The 20,180-nt window shown below is 54.3% G+C and overlaps 2 protein-coding genes across 4 annotated transcripts in view; one reads left to right on the top strand and one right to left on the bottom strand.

Moving 5' to 3' along the window:
* Positions 1 to 1,678: 1,678 nt before the first annotated feature.
* RNF215 (ring finger protein 215) lies at positions 1,679 to 7,993 on the top strand. 2 transcript variants are annotated; one of them, XM_084798783.1, is made up of 9 exons: positions 1,679 to 2,056; positions 2,311 to 2,454; positions 3,283 to 3,354; positions 3,437 to 3,522; positions 3,937 to 4,093; positions 6,569 to 6,688; positions 6,765 to 6,908; positions 7,121 to 7,223; positions 7,312 to 7,993. In XM_084798783.1, the coding sequence occupies exons 1-9, from the start codon at positions 1,766 to 1,768 to the stop codon at positions 7,332 to 7,334; spliced, it is 1,140 nt and encodes a 379-aa protein (XP_084654909.1). In that variant the 5' UTR covers positions 1,679 to 1,765; the 3' UTR covers positions 7,335 to 7,993. The 2 variants fall into 2 exon arrangements, with proteins under 2 accessions (XP_084654909.1, XP_084654910.1); XM_084798784.1 differs by lacking the exon at positions 6,569 to 6,688.
* CCDC157 (coiled-coil domain containing 157) overlaps positions 7,634 to 20,180 on the bottom strand; it is a 17,672-nt gene continuing 5,125 nt past the window's right edge. The window contains exons 1-10 of one of the 2 annotated variants that reach the window (XM_084798778.1): positions 18,164 to 18,447; positions 16,273 to 16,444; positions 14,946 to 15,591; positions 14,195 to 14,272; positions 13,655 to 13,845; positions 12,989 to 13,165; positions 12,699 to 12,867; positions 10,519 to 10,658; positions 10,032 to 10,120; positions 7,634 to 9,929 (exon numbers count right to left, since the gene is read on the bottom strand). In XM_084798778.1, the coding sequence (XP_084654904.1) occupies positions 9,680 to 9,929; positions 10,032 to 10,120; positions 10,519 to 10,658; positions 12,699 to 12,867; positions 12,989 to 13,165; positions 13,655 to 13,845; positions 14,195 to 14,272; positions 14,946 to 15,591; positions 16,273 to 16,444; positions 18,164 to 18,444 (2,193 nt within the window). In that variant the 5' untranslated portion in view covers positions 18,445 to 18,447 and the 3' untranslated portion in view covers positions 7,634 to 9,679. Of the gene's footprint in view, positions 9,958 to 10,031; positions 10,121 to 10,518; positions 10,659 to 12,698; positions 12,868 to 12,988; positions 13,166 to 13,654; positions 13,846 to 14,194; positions 14,273 to 14,945; positions 15,592 to 16,272; positions 16,445 to 18,163; positions 18,448 to 20,180 lie in introns of those variants that run through there. The other variant, XM_084798779.1, reaches the window with a different exon arrangement.

Genomic DNA, 20,180 nt, shown 5'->3' with positions numbered 1-20,180 from the left:
GGGGGGAGGGGGGAAAGAGGGAGGGAGTGGGGTGGGCGGAGGGAGTGGGGTGGGCGGAGGGAGTGGGGTGGGCGGAGGGAGTGGGGTGGGCGGAGACAGGGAGAGACCAAAGTATCTGGATTATATAGGGAGGAGAATCCCAGCCCCTAGGCTGGAAAGTTCAGAGTGGAGGGCAGGGCATGCTAGCCGGGCCCTGTAACAGGTAGGGACTGAGGGATGCTGGGAGAACCTGGAGGCCAGGTTAAACAGGCACCTCAGCAGGTGTCCTGGGTCTGAATCCCAGCAAGGGTGACAGATCCCCTGGGACTGGAGTCACATAGGCAGTCGAGAACCCGCAGTCCTTGTGAATGTTGGGAGTCAAAGCCAGATCCTCTGAAAGAGCAGCGAGTTGTCTCTCCCACTGCTGCCCTCCCCATTTTATTTTATTTTATTTTTTCCTGAAACAGGGTCTCACTGTGTAACCTAGGCTGGCCTCATGATCCCCCTGCCAAGTGCTGGGATTACAGCATACCATCCTCATATAGTTTTCTCTGTCACATTAAACCAAACCAAAACAAACAAAACAAACAAAAAAAACCAAACCTCCCATGATCAAAATCTTGTTTCTTCATTAAAAATGTTAAAGTTTTACTTTTCATGTTTTGGTGTTTAATTCACATGAATTGGATTCCTCTATACAACGGGCAGTAGGGGTCCAATTTTATTTCTTTTCCCAGTGGTTACCTGACTTTGTAGCAATTTATCAGAGTCAACCATACTATCTCTTCCCGTCTCTGCACACCCAACACCTCCTCTGACAGACCAAGTGTATATAAGTGTATATAAGTGCTGGCCGGTTATATGTCCATTCCCTGTTTGCAGGGCCCATCAACTTTTTCTCTACATCTCTGTCTTCTTTAGAAATATTTTGGTCATTGAATACTGGTGCCTAACAGGTTTCTGTTTTCTGTAGGCTTTAATATTTTATTAGAAAACGGGGTGGAGGTGGGGGGAGTGTTGCACTCATCTGATCTTTGCCCTTTTATCAGGGTACAATTTGTAAAAGGCTCAGGTCTCAGATTGTGCCAGCTTCCAGGAACCACAAACTTCGGGGTAAAGGACAAATTTTAGGACAAAAGTGGAATCTTCACATTCCTGTAAGCACTGGAGATCGAGTTGGGCGTGAGGCAGTGTAAATTTAGATCGGGCCCATTTTACAGACGAGGAAAGTCCAGCTTTGTGTCCCACTATGGCTCTGCGTGTTTTGCCCAGCCTCGTGCGCCTGGCCCTTCTCCCTGCACCTTTAAGACCATGCATGGCCTCCAGCTCCCATCTGCTTTTCCTTTCTGATCCTCTGTCTGCCACGCGCTGTTAGATCCTATAAAGAAACGCGGACTAGGAGGAGGATATGACATAATCTTGGTCACACCGTAGGTTAATCAGCCCAGGCCCCTACACCTCTCTCGTTCCTACATTTCTCCAGTCCTGCGACCACCGGGCATCTGTCTCCACTGACAACCTGGCGAGCTTTCTAGGGCCTCCCGGGGTCCGGAATCCACCTCATCTCAGCTCCCCTTAGTGGCTTGCACTAGTGTTCTCAGGGACCACTAGGGGGCGCTTGGAGCTGCCAAGCACCCAGCTCACCCTCCCGGCGCCCCGCCCCCTCCGGATGAGGCCCCGCCCCTCCCGGTGCCGCGCCCCGCCCCGTCCGGCACGGCCTCCCTTTCTCGGTTCTCCCCGCGCCCGGGACCCGAGCCGACGTCCACGCCAGCTTTCCGGTCGGATCATGGGCTCTGCCGATCGCCCCGCGCTGAGGTCGCCGTCGTCGCCGCCACCCCCTCCATCGCCGCCGTCGCCACTGCTGCTGCTGCTGCCCCTGCTGCCTCTGTGGCTGGGCCTGGCGGGGCCGGGAGCCGCGGCGGATGGCAGCGAGCCGGCGGCCGGGGAGGGGCGAGGCGGGGCCCGTGCAGTGCGGGTGGACGTGAAGCTGCCGCGGCAGGACGCCCTGGTTTTGGAGGGCGTCAGGATTGGTCCCGACGCCGGCCCCGAGCCGTTCGTGGGCGGCCGCCTGCTGCTGGTGAGAGCAGCCCTGCCTAAACTTGCCGGTGATCCTCGCATAGGTCCGGCTCCACAGAATCCGTCTTCATCCCGAATCAAGCCCCCGACAGCCCAGAATGCAGCTCCCCAGCATTCAGGCTTTCCGCAAACCTGAGCTCCACGTGCCCCTTCCAAATTCGTTTCTATACCCTGACCTTGTATCCTATGTGGCAGACCCTGGCTGCCGCTTCCATTCCCTTTGCCTCCCTCTTCTCATGGCTGCTCGTTACACAGATGGACGTCGTGGATGCTGAGCAAGAGATACCCGAGGATGGCTGGATTGCAGTGGCATATGTGGGCAAAGAGCAGGCCGCCCAGTTCCAGCAGGAGAATCAAGGCAGCAGCCGGAAGGCATATCCCAAGGCCCTGGTCCAGCAGGTGCAAAGGGTGTTTGGAGGGAAAGGGAGAGAGGAGAGGAAAGGCTTTTTGGAACATCTGTTAGAGCTGGGCTACCAGGTGGCCTATGAAGAGCTTTCCAGAGAAGCCCTGTGCCTGAGTGGGCCACCGACCCTAATATGGAGCATCAGAGTAGTATGATGGGGAAGTGGGAGGGTGGAAAGTTTACTGGGGAAAGTGGACCTGGTTTCAGAATATGCGACAGGAGTCAGCCAGGCTGGAGAGGACTGCTTTGCAAGGACTAGGGCAAATGACAAGGTTTTTGGGATCCTTACAGAATGGGAGGAGTGGAAGTTTCTCACACACACGACAAAATGTGCAAATTTCTTAAAGTGAAAAAATTTCTTAAAATCAATGTAACTATGGTATACAAAATTAGTAAAGTTGCCGGGCGGTGGTGGCGCACGCCTTTAATCCCAGCACTCAGCACTCTGGAGGCAGAGACAGGTGGAGGATCCCCGTGAGTTCGAGGCCAGCCTGGTCTACAATGGGAGTCCAGGACAGCCAAGGCTACACAGAGAAACCCTGTCTCAGGAAAAAAACAAACAACAAAAAACCCCCCAAAATTAGTAAAGTTGACATCTCTAAAATGTTGTAATCCATGTTTCATAATAAAATACTGCCTTAGTTGACAACCATCTGGTGTTACCTTTGGCTGGCATATTTCTTCAGCCTCTAAAACCATCTTTTAGCTTTGGTTTGACTTTAGGGAGCTTATAGCTAGTCTATCCAGAGGTCATGCTCCTGAGAGCTGGGGCCACAGGTAAGGCAGGTGTGCGGTAGCCTCTGACCTTCTGTCTCCCCTTGCAGATGCGCCGAGCCCTCTTCCTGGGAGCCTCTGCCTTGCTTCTCCTCATCTTAAACCATAGTGTGGTCCGAGAGGTAAGCTGGAGTGGGCTGTGAGGGTGAGCAGGGTGAGGGGACAGGGACCCAGGCCCGCTGACGACCTCCCTGTCTCCTGCAGCTGGACGTATCGCAGCTTCTGCTGAGGCCAGTGATTGTTCTCCACTATTCTTCCAATGTCACCAAGTTGCTGGAGGCGCTTCTGCAGTGAGTTGGGGTTTGTTGTGGGTGCTGTGATGCCGGAGTGCTATGGGTCTCTGGCTCTCCAGTGGGCTCTAGGGGAGGAAGGTGTCTCCGGAGAAGGCTCTTACCTGTTGGCCCTTAAACTACTGTGTGTGTGTGGGGGGGGGGGTTGAAAATGGGGGAGTTTGTGGGGAGGAGGAAGCAAGACCTGGGAAAGGGCGGAGGGGACTAGGCCAGCATGAAGAATCTGGATGCCTGGTTGACAGGCTGTTCCTCAGCCTGGCTGGGGAAAACATAGCAGCCAGGAAAGGCCAACAGAAACGCTATCCTGGGGTGTCTACTTCAGAGCCAGGTAGATGAATCTGGGCCTCTCTTCCCAAGGGCTCTTCTGTCTGCCTACCCCCCACCCCAACCCCCCGCCATGATTCCTCCTCCCAGGAGGACCCAGGCTACTGCTGAGATTACCAGTGGAGAGTCCCTTTCAGCCAACATCGAGTGGAAGCTGACATTGTGGACCACCTGTGGCCTCTCCAAGGACAGCTACGGAGGCTGGCAGGACTTGGTGTGCCTGGGAAGTGGTCAGGCCCAAGAGCAGGTAGGCGCCCGTGGCTCCTAGGACTGGAGGCTCCGGTGGGGCCAATCATGCCCTGGGTAGCTTGGAGCTGACTACTTAGTGACATGTACCAGCTGAGCTTGGCCTAGGGTCGTGGGCAGTGGTGACTGCTGGGCAGTGGTGACTCTGGTGTCTTCTTGTTCTCCTCAGCTCAGCAGCCCTCACAGCTCTCACTGTCCCATTTCCCCCCACTGGGCATAGCACCCAGGACCGTGTACATGCTAAGCAAGTGTTCTACTGTAGCGCGTCACCCTGATTGTATTTCTAGTCTTGTCCCTGAGTTCCGACTACCTGACTATTCACCAGCTCCTGTACGCACCCTGACTTCCTGCCTCTGGGCCTCGCCAGTGATTGGCCCTTGGTGTTCGTTCCCCTTGTCTCTGTCCACATGAGTCCTTGGCTGTTGGGATGCTCATCCTGCCTTCCTCCTTTGGAATGTTGGAATGCTCCCTCTGCTTATAGTCCCACTTTATCTGCTCAGTCATAGCTGAGCTTTGCCAGGCTTCCCCAGTGCTGTTAGGAGCTCCAACCCTGTACGGTGGAGACACTGACTTTCTGTCCTTGCAGTTGTGGCTGTGTTTTGTGTCTATGTCTCCCAGTGCTTGGCTTCCAGGGGTTAAAGGTGTCCAGACCATAACAGTTCTTTTATTTGTTTTTGTTTTTTCGAGACAGGAGTTCTCTGTGTAGCCATGGCTGTCCTGGACTTGCCTTGTAGGCCAGGCTGGCCTCAAACTCACAGAGATTCACGTGCTTCTGCCTCCCAAGTGCTGGGATTAAAGGCATGTGCCACCACGCCCAGCCCCATAACATTTCTTGAACCCCAGTCTGTATAAGTTGAGGCGAGGCAGACATATTCTGTTCGCCTAGTGCAGTTTCCAGTAGTTTGTGACATGGGCTGGTTTGAAGTCGGGTAGGTTAAGTCATTGGCTCCTAAACCTTAGCTGAACAACCATAGGCCAAGAGTTTTCTGATCCTCATTCACACTCACTTTCCCCCCCTGGGATGGACCACACAGACTGCTGGGCAAGGGAAGCATCTGGTGAAGGGCAGGGGAAAGGTTACATCTGGGAGAGGAGCAGGCTGGGAAAGTGCCCTGGTGGCCTGGGGGTGAGAATGTATAGTGTTTAGGACAGGCTGTCAGGGACAGGGGACAAAGCTGAACAGCTGCAGAGGTACTGCCAGCCAAGATGGGAGTGGCCTGTGCAAGTGTCCTATAGCCATGGCAGGCGAGATGTCCAAATGATAACTGGCCAGGCATCTCTGATGTTGTCCTGATGAACAGTGGACCCCAGGCCCACCTACCACCCTGAGCTGAGAATCAGGAAGCTGTGCTGAACAGCGGGCTGGCTGCCCTACCGGGGCTTCCAGCCTACCTGTTCCAGAGCACAGGCATTAGAGCAGCCTTGATGGCCGCCAACCAGCCATGCTGACTGGCCTACCTGTCATGGTTGTGGCACAGGACACTGCACCGCAGCTCCAGCCTGGGCTCTGCCCAGGGAGCAGGTAGTTACTGTCATTCTGTAGGGGCGCACCACAAGCTGACAGTAGCCACAAACCCTTCCTCATAGCAAAAGCACGTGAGCCCAAGCTAGGGCCTAGGGTTTCCTGGAACAGGTGCCACCACTTTGTGACTAGTGGGGGCAGAGGCAGTTATAGACACCTCTAAGAAATGACCCACAGTGCTTTCACTCCCAGCAAGGGCTACTTTTGCTGCCCTTCACAACCCCCAGCCTGGTCTAGGGTGGTGGCTTGTCTGATCCTCTCCCTTGCTGTGGTGGGAGTGGAACCCCATGCTAGGAAAGTACTTTACCAGGCTTTTATAAGACTGTTAGGGCATCGCACCTCTATGCTGTAACAAAGAGCTACTGGGAAAGCCGGGAGCTTTTAAGTGAATGTGTTTATTAGTCACAGTGTGTCTCAGCTCTGCGTGAAATGGTGCACCTGTGTGCGAGACTGAGGCTACGATATGACCCTGTCAGACTTGATTCTCAACCAGTGAAAGGGCCTTGAGGACGACCCAGGGCAGAAGCTCGGGAGCCCATGGTGGGGTGGGTGTCAGCAGGGAAATGTGGCAGGACGTGGACATGGCAAGGCAAGGGACAAGGGAGGAGGCAGTGAAGGAGGGAGGGGGCACCGTGATGCCAGATTGCCGGTGAAGTCCCTGGGGGCAGGGGGTGCTGTGTGCCAGTGGCTGAAGAGAAATGATCATTGGACAGAAGCGCCTTTACCAGCTGCTTCTGTAGCTTCAGGTGTGACCTTCAGGTGAGGTGATGGTGAGTGGGGGTACGTAGGGACTGAGAACAGACCAGGACAGGGTGGCTCTCCATGCAGCTGGGGCAGACCCTGGGGAGTCTGTAGAGACAGGCCGTCGGTGCACATCACCTGCCTTGCCACCAGTGTTCCTGGGGAAACATGCGGAACAGCCTCAGTGCCCCTGACATCTGCCTCCCTCCCCAGAAGCCCCTGCAGCAGCTATGGAACGCCATCTTGCTTGTGGCCATGCTCTTGTGCACAGGCCTTGTGGTTCAGGCCCAGCGGCAGGCATCAAGACAGAGCCAGCAGGAGCCCGGAGGCCAGGTGGGAACCAGACTGTGGAAGCCTTCATGCCCACAGCCCTTGGGCCTGCAACACTGTGGCCATCCTTTTCCCACAGGGGGACTTATTCAAACGCCGTGTGGTTCAGAGACTAGCATCCCTCAAGACCCGGCGCTGCCGGCTGAGCAGGGCAGCACACAGCCTTCCAGAGCCTGGCACTGAGACTTGTGCTGTTTGTCTAGATAACTTCTGTAACAAGCAGGTTAGTGCTTGGGGCAAGATGAGCCACCTGTAGCCAGCTGACCTGTAGCATCCCTGATCCTGCTCCCAAAAGACTAGTCTCCAGCTATGGCCTTCTTCCAGTCCTTACTATGGCCACCAAGAGCACACCTGGGGAAGGCCCAGTGCACAGTCCAGGTGAAGGGCACAGGTCTAGCCCCCACCTAGAGCCTGTGTCCCTCCTCTGCCCTGTAGTGGCTCCGGGTCTTGCCGTGTAAGCATGAGTTCCACCGAGACTGTGTGGACCCCTGGCTGATGCTACAACAGACCTGCCCACTGTGCAAGTTCAATGTCCTGGGTGAGCATCAGGGGTCAGGTGGGGCCCTGGGCTAATCCCCTAAGCCCCACCTGATACCTCTCTCCCTGCTCTTCCTTGTTCCCTGCAGGGAACCACTACTCAGATGACTAACTACCCCAGTGGGGATTCTGCACTCTGGGATGGACCCTTCCCAGCCTCCACTACAGGACAGTGGGATGGACAGACCAGCTAGCCCAGTGGGCAAAGTGAAGGTTCCATCATACCCATGATGGGTAGGAGGAGCTCACAGCCCCAGGCTGAAGATGCGGAGCCAGGATCTACCAGGCAAGGGGAAACCATTAGCGCCGTTCTCTGCAACCCTGGAAATCTGTGTCATAGACAGCTTGCGGCAGTCTGGCAAAGAAAGCATGGCTACTACATCTGTCCACAGCACTCCGGAGCTTCAGTGGTTGGGTTTTATGCTATTTATTGGGGGATAGATTGAAGGAAAAGATGTGTGGCCATGGGAGCCACGGGCCTGGCCCCATCTTTCGGGCCATAGCTTGATCAGATCAAAGGTTTGATGTTAAAACGAGCCTCCTCCATTACCTGCTCCTGTCCAGCTGGACTCTTCCAGTCTGGCTGGGATCTGAGGCCTTAGAAACCATCTAGTGCTGGATTCCTTGGTTGGGCTAGATGCTACTGACCAGGATACTTGAAGCCACAGAATATTTGTGGTGCATCTGCCAAGGGCATCATTTAAAAAGAAAAAAAAATTTGGGTAGGGAAGTTTTAATAGAAAAATAAACATGGAATATATTTTAACATAAGACATGAATCTGTGCGGATGTTTTAAGATGTTAAGCAAGAGATGGGTATGTGGTGGCATATGCCAGTAATCTCAGAAACTTGGAGGCAGAGGCAGGGGGATCTCTGTGAGTTTGAGGCCAGCCTAGCTCTGCTGCCTTCTTGAAGGTGGGCAGTGTGATTAAGAGGTCCTGCAAGAGCAGTGTGGCAGTGGGGACCCCACCCCACAGCCTCAGCCTAAGGGTCAAGCTCTGCCACAGCCGAGGCAGTAAGCTGGTAAGAGGGCTCTTCCCCAGGGACTTCTAAAGGCGACATCCTGAGGGATGCCTTGATTTTCACCTCTCAGTACCCTGAGCAGAGGGCCTGGTCAAACAGCTGGACTTCTGGACTTTTTGCTTGTTTCCTACTGTTCTCTATCTGTCCGTCTGTATGTTTGAGTCAGGTCCTCCCTATATAGCAGAGGCTAGCCTCAAACCCTGAACCCTCCTGTTTCAACCTCCCTAGGGTATGTGTCAGCTAGCTGGGAAGGGCCTGGCCTACTGACTGGCAGGAGTGAGAGCTAATGAAAGAATGTTGAGTCAGAGGAGGCCTGGGATGCTCAGCAGTCCAGAGCCTCACTCCTGGATTTGGATATGGCCTCTTAGGGAGCTGTGCCCAAAGCTGGCTCTTCCCTGCTGGAGTGGCTCAGAACATCAAGCTTCTTCCAGAATCCCTGTTGAGAAGCAGAATTGGGCCACGTGGTGGTGGTGCACACCTTTAATCCCAACACTTGGAAAGTAAAGACAGGTGGCTCTCTGAGTTCTAGGCCAGCCTGGTCTACAGAGTGAGTTTCAGGACAGCCAGGGCTACATAGAGAAACCCTATCTTAAAGCCCCACTCTAAAATTAAAAAAAAAAAAAAGGCAGCTTTGGGAGGCCTCGCAGTGTTAGCTCACTGTGTATGGGCTTCCATTGATTCTTCACTCTACCTGGTGACATCCTCACCACACAATAAATAATGCCATCCAGAGGCGAGGCGAGTGTGAGCTGAGGAGTCCTCAGTAAGAATCTGGAGCAGGCTAGTGGCTTGCTTAGAAAAATGGCCACTGTGTGCATCGTGTGGCTGGTAGAATCCTTGCTCGTGTCATCTTGAACTGGGTGAACCCCAACGTCTGATTCTTAATTAAACCACAGCTGGCCAAAGTGTCCAGAAGCCTGGACTTTCCCCCAGTGGTTTTGTAGGGACTCTGACCTCTACGACTTAGGGGGGACCTGTGAGTAGTTCTAAAGAAACAGATGCAGAGCCAGAGTGGAAGGCAAAGGCAGTGCTCTTCTCTGCCCACCTTGCTGAAGCAGAAGTAAGCTCCTGGCCTCTGGCTCCTTATTTCAGGCGCACCTTAGCACCCCAAGCCCTAGCCTGAGTGCTGGCCAGGGAATCCAGGACTACCCCTCAGCCCTTTCTATGGGACCCTTGGCGCAGGTGCTGCCCTCAGTGTGCTCTCCCACAGCATCTGTCAGGAAGGAAACAGGAAGCTCCCACTCAGTGCCAAGCCTCTATTGGCCAGCAACCTACATGGTGGGATAACAGAGGTCCTTACCCAACAAAGAGGAAAGGTCTTTTCCCCTAGCTCAGCCACGCTGAAGCCAAGATCGGTGGGGGCAGATGGCTGGGGCTTTTATTCTGTGAGGGGTTGCTAGCCACCTGCCCTTCAGCCCTACCGCTGCTGCGGGCTACATGGGACGCTCCTCAGGCTGGTATGAAAAACCAGCCTGACCTCTGTTGGGTGAGAGTTTCCTCCTCAGCCTGGCCAAGGCCCGCATGGGGTTCTGGGTGCAGGTGGCTGAATGGGTTCCATCTTCCAAAGGGGACTTGCTGGGCCAGCTGAAGGGCTGCCGAGAGGGGGATGCTCGGGGCCCGCCCGGATGTGTCTTGCCTGTACTGCTTGTCCTGTTGCCAGGAGAATGCCGTCTGCCTGTGGGCCTGAGGGAGGACAGGAACACAAAATCCCCTATGATCAAGGGGACCGTAGCACTTACGACCATATATACTCATCTGCCCAGCCTCAAGGAAAGCCTTACTCACCCTGAGGATGCACTCTGAGCCTGGGCTGGGGGTGTTGCCCCCTGGGTGCCTTTGTAGGGAGGGGACCAGAGCTGGCCCTGTGGGACCATCTGCAAAAAAAGGTCAAGCTCAAACAGGCCCAGGAGTCCCTCCCTACACTACAGAGAGTGTCATAAGATAGACAGGGAGGCAGAATCCCAAGCCAAACCCACAGGTCCTCTTCACTAAGAGACAGGGCCTGGGAAGCCATCCGAGGGCCACCCTCAGCTGCAAACCCTTGGGCCGGCAATATACACTGACTCTTGACATAAAAGAATGAGAGGCTGTAGTGGGCTTGCTGGAAGGCTTGATCTTTCGTAGTCTCATCTCTTCTGATGTATGGAAGAAGTTTTTCAAGTGTGGCCTAAAGTCACATGCCATGAGGCACGCTTTCATGGCACAATCTCAAATCCTGCCTGGTAGGAACCACTTCCAAATAAAATACCCAAGCCCCTTCAAAGAGTTTCACCTTGAGGCCTCCCTGTTGAGCCACCTCTCGGATTTTGGTCAGCATAGACTGGAGCCGCCGGTTCTCCTCCTGTAGGACCTGGATACGGATATCATTGGCTTGCACTTGCCTCTCCATGTCTTGGGTGACATTGCCAGAGTCTGCAGAGACATATTTGGGGTCCCACCTCACTGGGTCTGCCTCTTGCGCCCAATTGGACAGGACCTCGGAGGATGGGGACGGGTAGCATCCCAGGCACCCCATCACGTCTTCCTTCTGAGGCTTTTGTAACCTTCTTGTAACCTACTGTGAAGGTGACATTACATTTTAGAATCTGAGAGCCAGGTGAATCCTAGATCTTGCAGATTTGGATATTGAGTAAAACAATGGATCTTTGGACTGGAGAGATGACTGAGTAGTTAGCACTGGCTGCTCTTCCAAAGGTCCTAAGTTCAATCCCCAGCAACCATGGTGGCTCACAACCATCCATCATGGGATCTGATGCCCTCCTCTGGTGTGCAGACATACATACATACATACATACAGAGCACTCATATACATAAATTATATAAATAAATATTTTTTAAAAAGACTGGAAGCTAGGTGCAGTGGCACACTCCTGTAATCCCAGCACTCAGGGAGGCAAAGGCAGGCAGACTTGTGAGTTCAAGGCCAGCCTGATCTACAAAGCAAGTCCAGGACAGCCAAGGCTACACAGAGAAACCCTGTCTTGAAAAAACAACAAAGGTGTGTGTGTGTGTGTGTGTGTGTGTGTGTGTGTGTGTGTGTGTGTGTAGAGATGGCTCAGCAGTTAAGAGCACCGGTTGCTCTTCCAGAGGTCCCGAGTTTAATTCCAAGCAACCACATGTTGGCTCACAGCTATCTATCTGTAAGAGGATCCGATGCCCTCTTCTGGTATGCATGAGGACAGTATACTCATATACATAAAATAAATATTAAAAAAAGAATAAGAATGGAGTGTATTCAAGGCCACTTGTATTTGGCCTGACAAAGGTACCATATGTTGTCCAGAGGCACACTGGGATTTGACTCACAGAAAATCACGATGCATGTTCTTCTTTACACTGTGTGGTTCATGAATGAAAGCACCCAGCTTTATAAACCTGAGCAAGTTGCTGCCCGTGCTAGATCTCGGTTTCCTAGTTTATAAAGAGGTCGTTGGGCTGCAGCAATGGCTCAGTGATTAAGAGCAGTAGCTGCTCTTCCAGAGGATCAGGGTTCAATTCTCAGCACCCGCATGGCAGCTCACAGCTGTCTGTAACTCCAGTTCCAGAGAATCTGCCCCATCTTCAGGCTTTCAGGCACCATAGAGCATAGATGTACATGTAGCCAAAACATCCATACACAAAAAATAAATTTTACAAAATTTGTGGGGCTGGTGAGATGGCTCAGCAGGTAAAGAAGGATGTTTGCCACCATGCCTGGCCACCTGAGTTTTATCCCTGGACCTCTGGACCCACATGGCAAAATGAGAGAACCAACTTCCACATTTGTCTTCTGACCACACTCGTGCTGTAGCAGGTGCAAACACACAAAGTAAATGTTCAAAGAAGAGGGTCCTGCTCTATCTCACGAGCCTGCTCTATCTCACAAGGCAGTTGTGGGCAGGAGAGGGGGCTGGTACTCAGGAGTGACCGCTCACTTGGACCATCTGAGCTACAGAGGAGCTCCTGACAGCTCTGGGGAGGAATGTGCCCATCCCAGGACCTTAGAGGACTAGAAACGCTGGCTGGAGAACAGAAGGCCCTTGACACGATCCTGCGCCAGCGTGGGTGCCCAGTGCTTCTGTCCATGGGGTCCAGGATACTGGACTTTTGGGGCTGTGTCCTTGAAAATGGCCCATGGTGTATGACACCAGGAAAGGAAGTCTGGGGAACTTGGACAAGGACTGGCATGTGATGTGAAGAACACGCGCTGAAGGAAGACAGACAGACCTACGCCTGGATTCTAAGGGTGAAAGGGCAGCCACGTGGCCTCTGGATGCCCGTGTCAGCTCTACAGAGAGGTGAACAACATGAAACACTTGGCAGTTCATGACGGCTCTAGAGCCACACAGCTCACCCCCTCTCTCCCATCTCCTCTTGCTGAGGATGAGAACAGTAGCAAACCCTGGCCAGTCCAGCCAAGCTCCATGCCCAACTAGGCCCCACCCACCCTCAGCAGTACCCAGAGAGCCCTACTTTGGATATGGGCCTCCGCTGGCTGGTGCAGGTCTGGGAAAGTCACCAGCAGTCGCTCCCGTCCCTTCAGCTCCTCTAGCTCCCGGTGCAGCTCTGAGATGGTCAGCTGCAGGTCTGTAGTCACCTGCTCCAGGTCCTGTTTCTCCTGCTGCAGGCTCTGCAGCAGTTCCTGAGGGCAAAGAAAAACTCAGACCTGGCTCCAGGCCTCTGCGGACAGGCCCAGGGCCACTCCATGGGTTAGAGGCTCCTCAGATGAGAGGACTGCCCTCTCTCACAGTACCCCACTGCACCTGCTGGGCCTTTAGTTGGCACTGTCCCTGTTCCTTATCGCTCTGAAGGCTCTGCAGCTGTTCCTCCATCTCAGCCTGCCGGGCCTCAGCTTCATCCAGATTTCCCCGGAGCTCTTCCCGCTCCTGGTCCAGACAGTCCAGTTGCTGTAGCAAGGTCCTCTGTTTGGCCTGCAAGGACTAAACGGGAATGGGTAGGCAGGCCAGACGTAAGGATGCTGGGGCCAAACTAGCCACCTGGGAGGGAGGAGGCTAGCTACAGTGCGGTGTCTACCATCTTCTGTGCTGTGTTTGGGTGCAGAGTCCAACAACACAGATGTTAAACTACGGAAGGAAGGAAGCAGGCAGAATGTGCATTCAGTCAGGACAGGACCAGGACCCACTGTTTGAAATGCAGTTGTATGACCCAACTTCTTCCCAGTCATACAGTTCCCACTCAAACAGGATTCTTTTCATGAAGTCTCTAGTGTCACATCTGCCCATATCACTGAAACCCAAATACCCTGGCACCCACTGAATATAAAGACATGGCTCTGCCTCTTGGTAGCTGTGTGGCCTGGGGCCTTAACCTTGCCATGCTAAATTTCTCCATTCATAAGATGGGGGGCAGGGAGTAAGGATAAGGGGGCTGTAGAGCCTGAAGTCCAATGCCTGGATCATAGACCTCACCTCCTGATGACGGACCATGCTGTCGACTCGGGCCTTCTCCTTGTCCAGCTCTGTGCTGGCCCAGCGGATCTGCTGGCCAGCCCCATCCAGCCGCCCTGCCAGCAGCTGCACCTGCTCCTCCAGCTGCTGCACCTGCTTCTCAGCTGCCACCCTGCGCTCCCCTTCCTCCTCCAGCTGCCGGGCCTTTGCCTCTGCAGGATTGAGTGAGCAGGTACAAAAGTGGAAAGGTAAGAGAGCCCTGGGTGTCAGTCTCTAAAACACCTCTGGCTGGGACTAAGGGGAGGTCATGTCACAGATATGAAGTCCAGATCACAACATGGGGCTCTGGACCCTATGAGGTGGGTCTGAAATACAGAAGGCACCTTCTGCCCACTGGCGCTGAGACTCTAGCTCAGACCATCACCAAAGTATAGAGTCAGAACCGTTTTCCTATGGTTCCCACTCTCTTTGCTCTAGAAGCTTAGAATGGAAACAGAGGTACATGTCTGGCTACGTAATCAGCGGGTCATGTGGATAGGGTCACACAAAGGGGCTTCTTACCCATGGCCTGCATGGACTTCTGCTGCTGCTTCAGGTTTCCCTCCAGAGTGGCCACCTTTGTCTTTAGGTCACATGTTTCTATGGCAGCCAAGAGAGAGGCCTTTCAGAGGATCACTTGGACCTGTGGCCTTTAAGCCCATGCACCCTGTAGAGTGGAGGCAACCATCCAGTGTGCAGGGGCTGCTTGAGTTGTCAAGGGAGGCCTGGGGCAATCCTAGGTAGCCTTGGGCCCTGGCATGTGCCACAGGCTGACGGCTGCATTACCTGTGCATCTCTAGACCCAGCATTCTACGTGGAGGTAATTGTGAGACTCAGGAAGGACAGTGATTTCTTGCCCTAACCCCGGCAACAGTGGGCCCCGGTACCTTCCTTTTGCCCAAGGCAAGAGGCTGTTCTGTTGAGGCAGAGATATGGGGGTATGGTGGGGGTGAGCTCCCTGCAGGTGCCTTTAGTGTCCACCTGGAGTGAAGGTCAGCGTAACAGCCCACCCTCTTCCTTTCTGAGGGGACAGGTCTGAGGCTGGGGTGCTATTCAAGCCTCCAGATACTCCCTAAGGGGACAGAGCTCCAACTGCCCAGTGTTACCAGCCAGATGGCTACACCCTTCCTGCTGCCTTCCTTTCCTGGAACTCCTGCCCATCCCCCAGCCTGGGTTCTTCCATGCAACTATTGGATCTCAAAGCCTAGGCTCTGAGGGGGAGGAGGGATGGTCATTTTAAGGTCATGCCAATGTCTGGCCCTGGGGAGTAGACCTGTGAGCAGCTGTTGCCTGTCACGCTCACACTTGGCCAGGTTCTGCTCTGCCTCCTCTGTCTGCCGCTGCCGCTCTTCCTGCTCCTGCACCAGGGCTTGCTCCAGCTTGCCCACCTGCTTCCTCAGTCCATCCTTCTGCCCCTCAGCCTCTTCCAGCTGGGTCCTGAGGGGCCCAACAAGTTGAGTGAGGGTCCCCATGTGCTTATTGAGACGAGTCAGATCTTTGCTTTGCTCTGCTGCCCAGTGGCCCATGGTGGCAGCTGGCAGTGGCTTCAGTCCCATGCTGTCCTGCACCAACTTCTGGAACTGGCCCAAGGACGAAGGCAGGTTTTGGCTCTGACACAGGCTGATAACCACCTTGCCCACCTCCCACAGGCTGCCCTGGACACTGGTGCAAGCATCACAGGGCACCAAGGCTGTCTCAATGGTCTGGGAGTGGATGCTCTTGGTCTTCTCAGAGGCCCCAGCTGGGCTCCGCAGGGAGACTCTGATGGGGATGCTCTGCAGCCCTGGGCAGATCAGAGGCAAGCCTGGCACCGGGGAGGGAGGCTTGATGAACTTGGCAGTCATACATTCAGGGCTCCTGGCTGGTTCCCCCTTAGCCGTGGGCTTGCTGGTGGGCATCTCCCCTTGGTTTGCTCTTTTCTGGGGTCAGAAAAAGAAAGAGAAGAAGGTGAGAGAGACAGCCAGGGAGGTAACCAGTTCCCGGAAATGTTGGTGGCAGCCTTGTCCGATTCTCAGATCTTTAGATGTTATGTGACACTCGCATAAATCACAGAGAACCTTCTCCTTTTTCTGACTCAACTGAGCCCTGGCCTCTTTTCTGCTCGCCCTGATCCAACCTTAGGCTTTACATGGTTAAATGTGCATGGAACTGAAAGGGTAATGGCGGCAGTCACAGCTAATTGTTACTGGGTTCTTGCTTGCTCCCATGCCACTATAGCCACTCTGTTTTAGACCCCTCTCCCTCACAATGACAGTGTCTTTTCTCACTGGGTGGGTGACTGTGAGGATTGTGAGATTACCCTGTTATCAAATGGGGCTCATATAAAACCCATTGTATAGATGAACAAACTGAGGTTCCAAGTGGGAAGGCATTTTCCAAAGTCCCACTGTGTAAATGGCAAAGCCAGGGAGCCAGACATGGCCCTCAAGGCCTGCTTCTTAACTGCCAAGCCCGTGGGCCTCGAATGGGAGGCTCTAGAGTTCGAATGCTCCAGGTGGACAGTGGGGAGCCAGCGAAGGATGTGCTGCATGCAGTGGTGTGGTAAGACGGTAACCTGTAACAGCGTGTGAAGGTAAGTAAAGTGAGGGCCGGTGACCCACCTGGGGGACTGCCTGCTGGTAGAGCATACCCAGCCTTGACAGGTTGCTCCAGAAGCGCCGGACTGTGAGCCCCACAGACATGCATGGTCCTGCAGCCCGGGCAGGAGGCATCATCTGCTCCAAACTGAGGTTTTCCATGTAGCTGGCGCAGCTCTGAAGCAACAGCAAGAGCCTGTGGGCAGAGTTGCTAGGGTGGTCTGGGGCCACGGCTGGCACTGATACAGTCTTTATACAACTGGGGGTGGGGGCTTTGAGCTCTGGGGGATTGACCTGGACATCAAGAGCCTAGAGAGTCCAGTCAGCCTCATGCTCAACCCAGGGCCCATCTCCCAAAGGTGCCCTCCTGTGGCCTTCTGCATGGCAGTGCTTTGCTTTCTGTTTCTCTCCAGTCGACAAGGGGCAGAGGAAAGCAGCCAGGCTTGGGAAGTTCCAGCGAACTGCCTTCCTCTTACAGATGACAGAACTAAACTGAGACCTCTAAGTAACAAGAGCACCCCAAAGTCACTGGGTAAGCAGGGCAGGGCAGGGCAGGGCAGGGGCATGATTTCCTGGTTGCAGTCAGGGGTACTTCCTTAGTTTAGCAGCCTCAGTGACAACTGATTTGGGGTGAGGCCAGCAACATCTCTATGTTAACCTCCAAGTTCAAGTTTAGAGTCAAGCACTAATGTTAGGGGAATCGAGTGTTGGAAAACATGCCTTTTCATGGCCAAGACTCACTTAAAGGCTGAATTGTACGTTTGTAACACACGCCAGGAAGGGAAGTGAACTTATCTTGCTGTAGGAGGGGATGAGGTGGGGGTGGCCCGCCCTGTAGGCCATGTGGACAGCAGCACTGGGGAACAGCTCCCTGTGGTGGGAGATGCTGTGATAGATGTACCCTTAGCCATGGTCCCACTATTGACATGTCCTCAGCACCTCAACATGCTACACTGTTGGCTAGAGGCCATGCCCTTCACTCTAGGGTTCCCAGGCTGAGCTTAGATTCAGCGGCTTCTGGCAGGAGTTGCTTACACACAAAGGAAGCCAAAACTTCCTCAGAAGTGGGCAGAGCATAGCCACGGGGGGTGGGGGTGGGGGTGGGGGAGAAGGTGTGTCAGCAACAGCTTTTACAGGAAGGGGGTGAGTGATTGGGGCCTTGGTGGGTGAGGGGGTGCTCTGCCAGAGCAGGAAGGGGTTGGCAGGGCAGGCCTAGATGAGCAGCAGTATGACCCTCCTAGAGCGGAAGTGCTCTGTACTCACAGCCAGCAGCCCTGTAGAGGGGACAAATACTGCTTGCACCCAGAGCTCCTCCAGGCCTTCTCCGTCTCCAAGCAGATCACCCTCAACATTTCTGATGCCCACTGGTCCCCTACAGCTTTATTGGCATGGACAGTTTTTCAGTGCCAGAAGCCTGGGTGTGGTTCTCACAAGGAAACTTTGGTGACAGTGTAGAGATGGTGGGGTGACAGAGGTAACTGGCCTCTTCCTAGCAGGGCCGGGGGTGGGAAAGATACCTCCCATTTCTGGTCTTGTGATGCATAGAGGGAGCACAGCTCACAAGATGGCGAGCCTGGGCTGGAGATGGCAATGCAGGAGCGGGAGCATTGCTGACACACAGAGCCTGAGGTGGTAGCAGGCAGGGCTGTGGTGGTGTGGGGTCAACAGCACAAGGCAGAGTGGGGATAAGGGCAACTCTGCAAGGCAAACAGGATAAGGCAGCACAACACAGCACAGCGCTAAAAGCGGAGTTGCTCGAGGGGCCTGAGCTGTGGTCCCTGACCAGTATACCTAGCCACAGTTGACTGTTGTTACCTAAGTTGTCAGCACCTCCAGAAGGGGCTCCTGCAGTTGCTACTGGTGTGAGGGGCAGGTTTCAGCATCTCTAGATGTGCAGGTTTGGTCCAGACCTCACCTGTCAATGACCAGCTCCAGCAGCACAGCGTGGGACAACTGGGTGAACTCAGGGTCCCCTGGCACGTGGTCATAGTGCTCCAGAAGTGCCACCATGTCAAGGTCACAGGCTACACGGTCAGGGAACTTCCAGGAGGGGAAACGCACGGGCCCAGCACGGGAGAACACATCCACAATGGTGCCCTGCAGGTCGGTGAGGTCCTGGCGCAGGCTGTCCATGCAAGCCTGGCTGCCTAGCAGGTGTGCCATCCCCACAGCTCCTGGAGTTGAGAGAGGAGCCATGGCCAGCCAAAGTGCTGTGGCTACTGCCAGGAGAACCTTATAAAACTCCTGACCTGCCTGGGTGTTCCACATCCAAAATCCACCTCTGATTTTAAGGGAGAAATCTTGAGTGCTGGGGCCTTTAGAACCTGGTTCTGGATGTCTCGGCCGGCCCCCTTTTACCTGCTCATGCCTGTGGCTACCCTACTTCCTGCGAACCTGCATGCCCCAGGCCTCCCGGGCTGTATAGGAACAGGTGTAAGTCTCCTACCTGTAGGGAATAGAGGAAGCCACGAACACATGAAGTCCTGAATACATGTATGCTATTGATATGGGCACGGCATAGCAAGGGCTCCAGAGCCTCCGGCCCAGGGGGAAGTGGCAAAGCCTTCCCTGGGGTACTGAGTACAAATGTTGACAGTGCAGTCCCACTGTGTCTACCACCACTGCTCCCCACTACCCCTGCCCTGGATGTTCACAGCCTGAAGACTGCTCCTTACCAAGACTGCACCTACCAAGATTAGCTAAGCCTGTCTCCTCAATCCAGCTGTACACCATAAACTCTGCCTCCTTGTTCAGCTGTATGCCGAGCCTTTCCTCCCTGTTCAACTCTATATAACAAACACACTCTGCTTCTGAGATGCTGTGGCTTCTCTACTCAACCCAGCTTTTCTTTGGGTCTGTATTTTCTTCATTCCATCTCTGCTCCCAGCCAGGTCCAAGTCAGGAGCCATGCTAGATCAGGCACCTGATCTCCTCTCTGACACAAGCAAAGCACAATGTAGCTTCAGCATAGCAGGGAATGCTAGGGCCCTCCCCACACCCGCTTTCACTCCACCCCTGTAAGCCTGTGGACTGTGCCCTTGGAGCTCATCACTGCAGGACCCGGTCACCAAGTCTGAGACTTGAGGACCAGCCTGGGCCCAAAGGCACTGGGAAACTCAGAGAAACCCAGGGTGCTGCTGGGGTCTGAGGTGGACTCTGCGTTTCCTGGAGGACTAGTTCTGCCCTTACCTCTCACAGATGTTTGCCCATGAAGCTGTAGTGAGGGACTATGTTCTGTTTGTGAGCTAGGCTGTGAGGCTTGGGGCTCTTGCAGGTGCCTGGCTTTCTGGCTCCTGGCTTCCTGGTTCAGGTACAGGGCTGGCCGCAAGCGGCCCTCCCATCCCTAGGAATGGATGCACAAGAGAGTGAGTGAGCACACAGTCAGGAGGGCTTCCTAGGAGATTGGGTGGGAGCCGGCAAGAGGCAAGAAGAAGAAATGTCCCAGGCTCGAGGACAGGCATGAGGAGAAGACTGCAGACCATGCACGCCTTCAGCCTGACCCCAGTGGGTACACTCCAGCAGTGCTGCTTCCCCAAACCTGTCCCTGTCATACGGAAGAGGAAGAACTGGAACCCAGAGAAGTCACTCAGGCAGCAGGAAGTTTCAGTCTAGCATATTTCTTTCATCCTTAGGCCGTGCCGCTTCTAGAGCAAGTGTGTGCAAAAGAAGTATAGCACTAGGAATGGGGGCTTGGGAACTGGAAAACTGCAGGAGCCCAAAGGCCGCTCTCCCCTCCCCCTTCCTTGAAAAAGGCTGTAAAACTCCGGACTCTGACTCCCCTCCCTCCTTCACTGACAACCTCATATGCTAAGCATCCTGCAGAAAATCTGGTTGGTAAGGAATGTCACAGGAGACTGGAAAGAAAAGTCTGCAGCCAGTATGATGGCTCAGTAGGTAAAACACTTGCCACACAAGGTTGACAACCAGAGTTC

This window comes from Acomys minous (assembly GCF_964271855.1).
Source record: "Acomys minous genome assembly, chromosome: 10".
NCBI classification, from domain to species: Eukaryota; Metazoa; Chordata; class Mammalia; order Rodentia; family Muridae; genus Acomys; species Acomys minous.
This window is presented reverse-complemented; position numbering and strand designations above follow the sequence as displayed.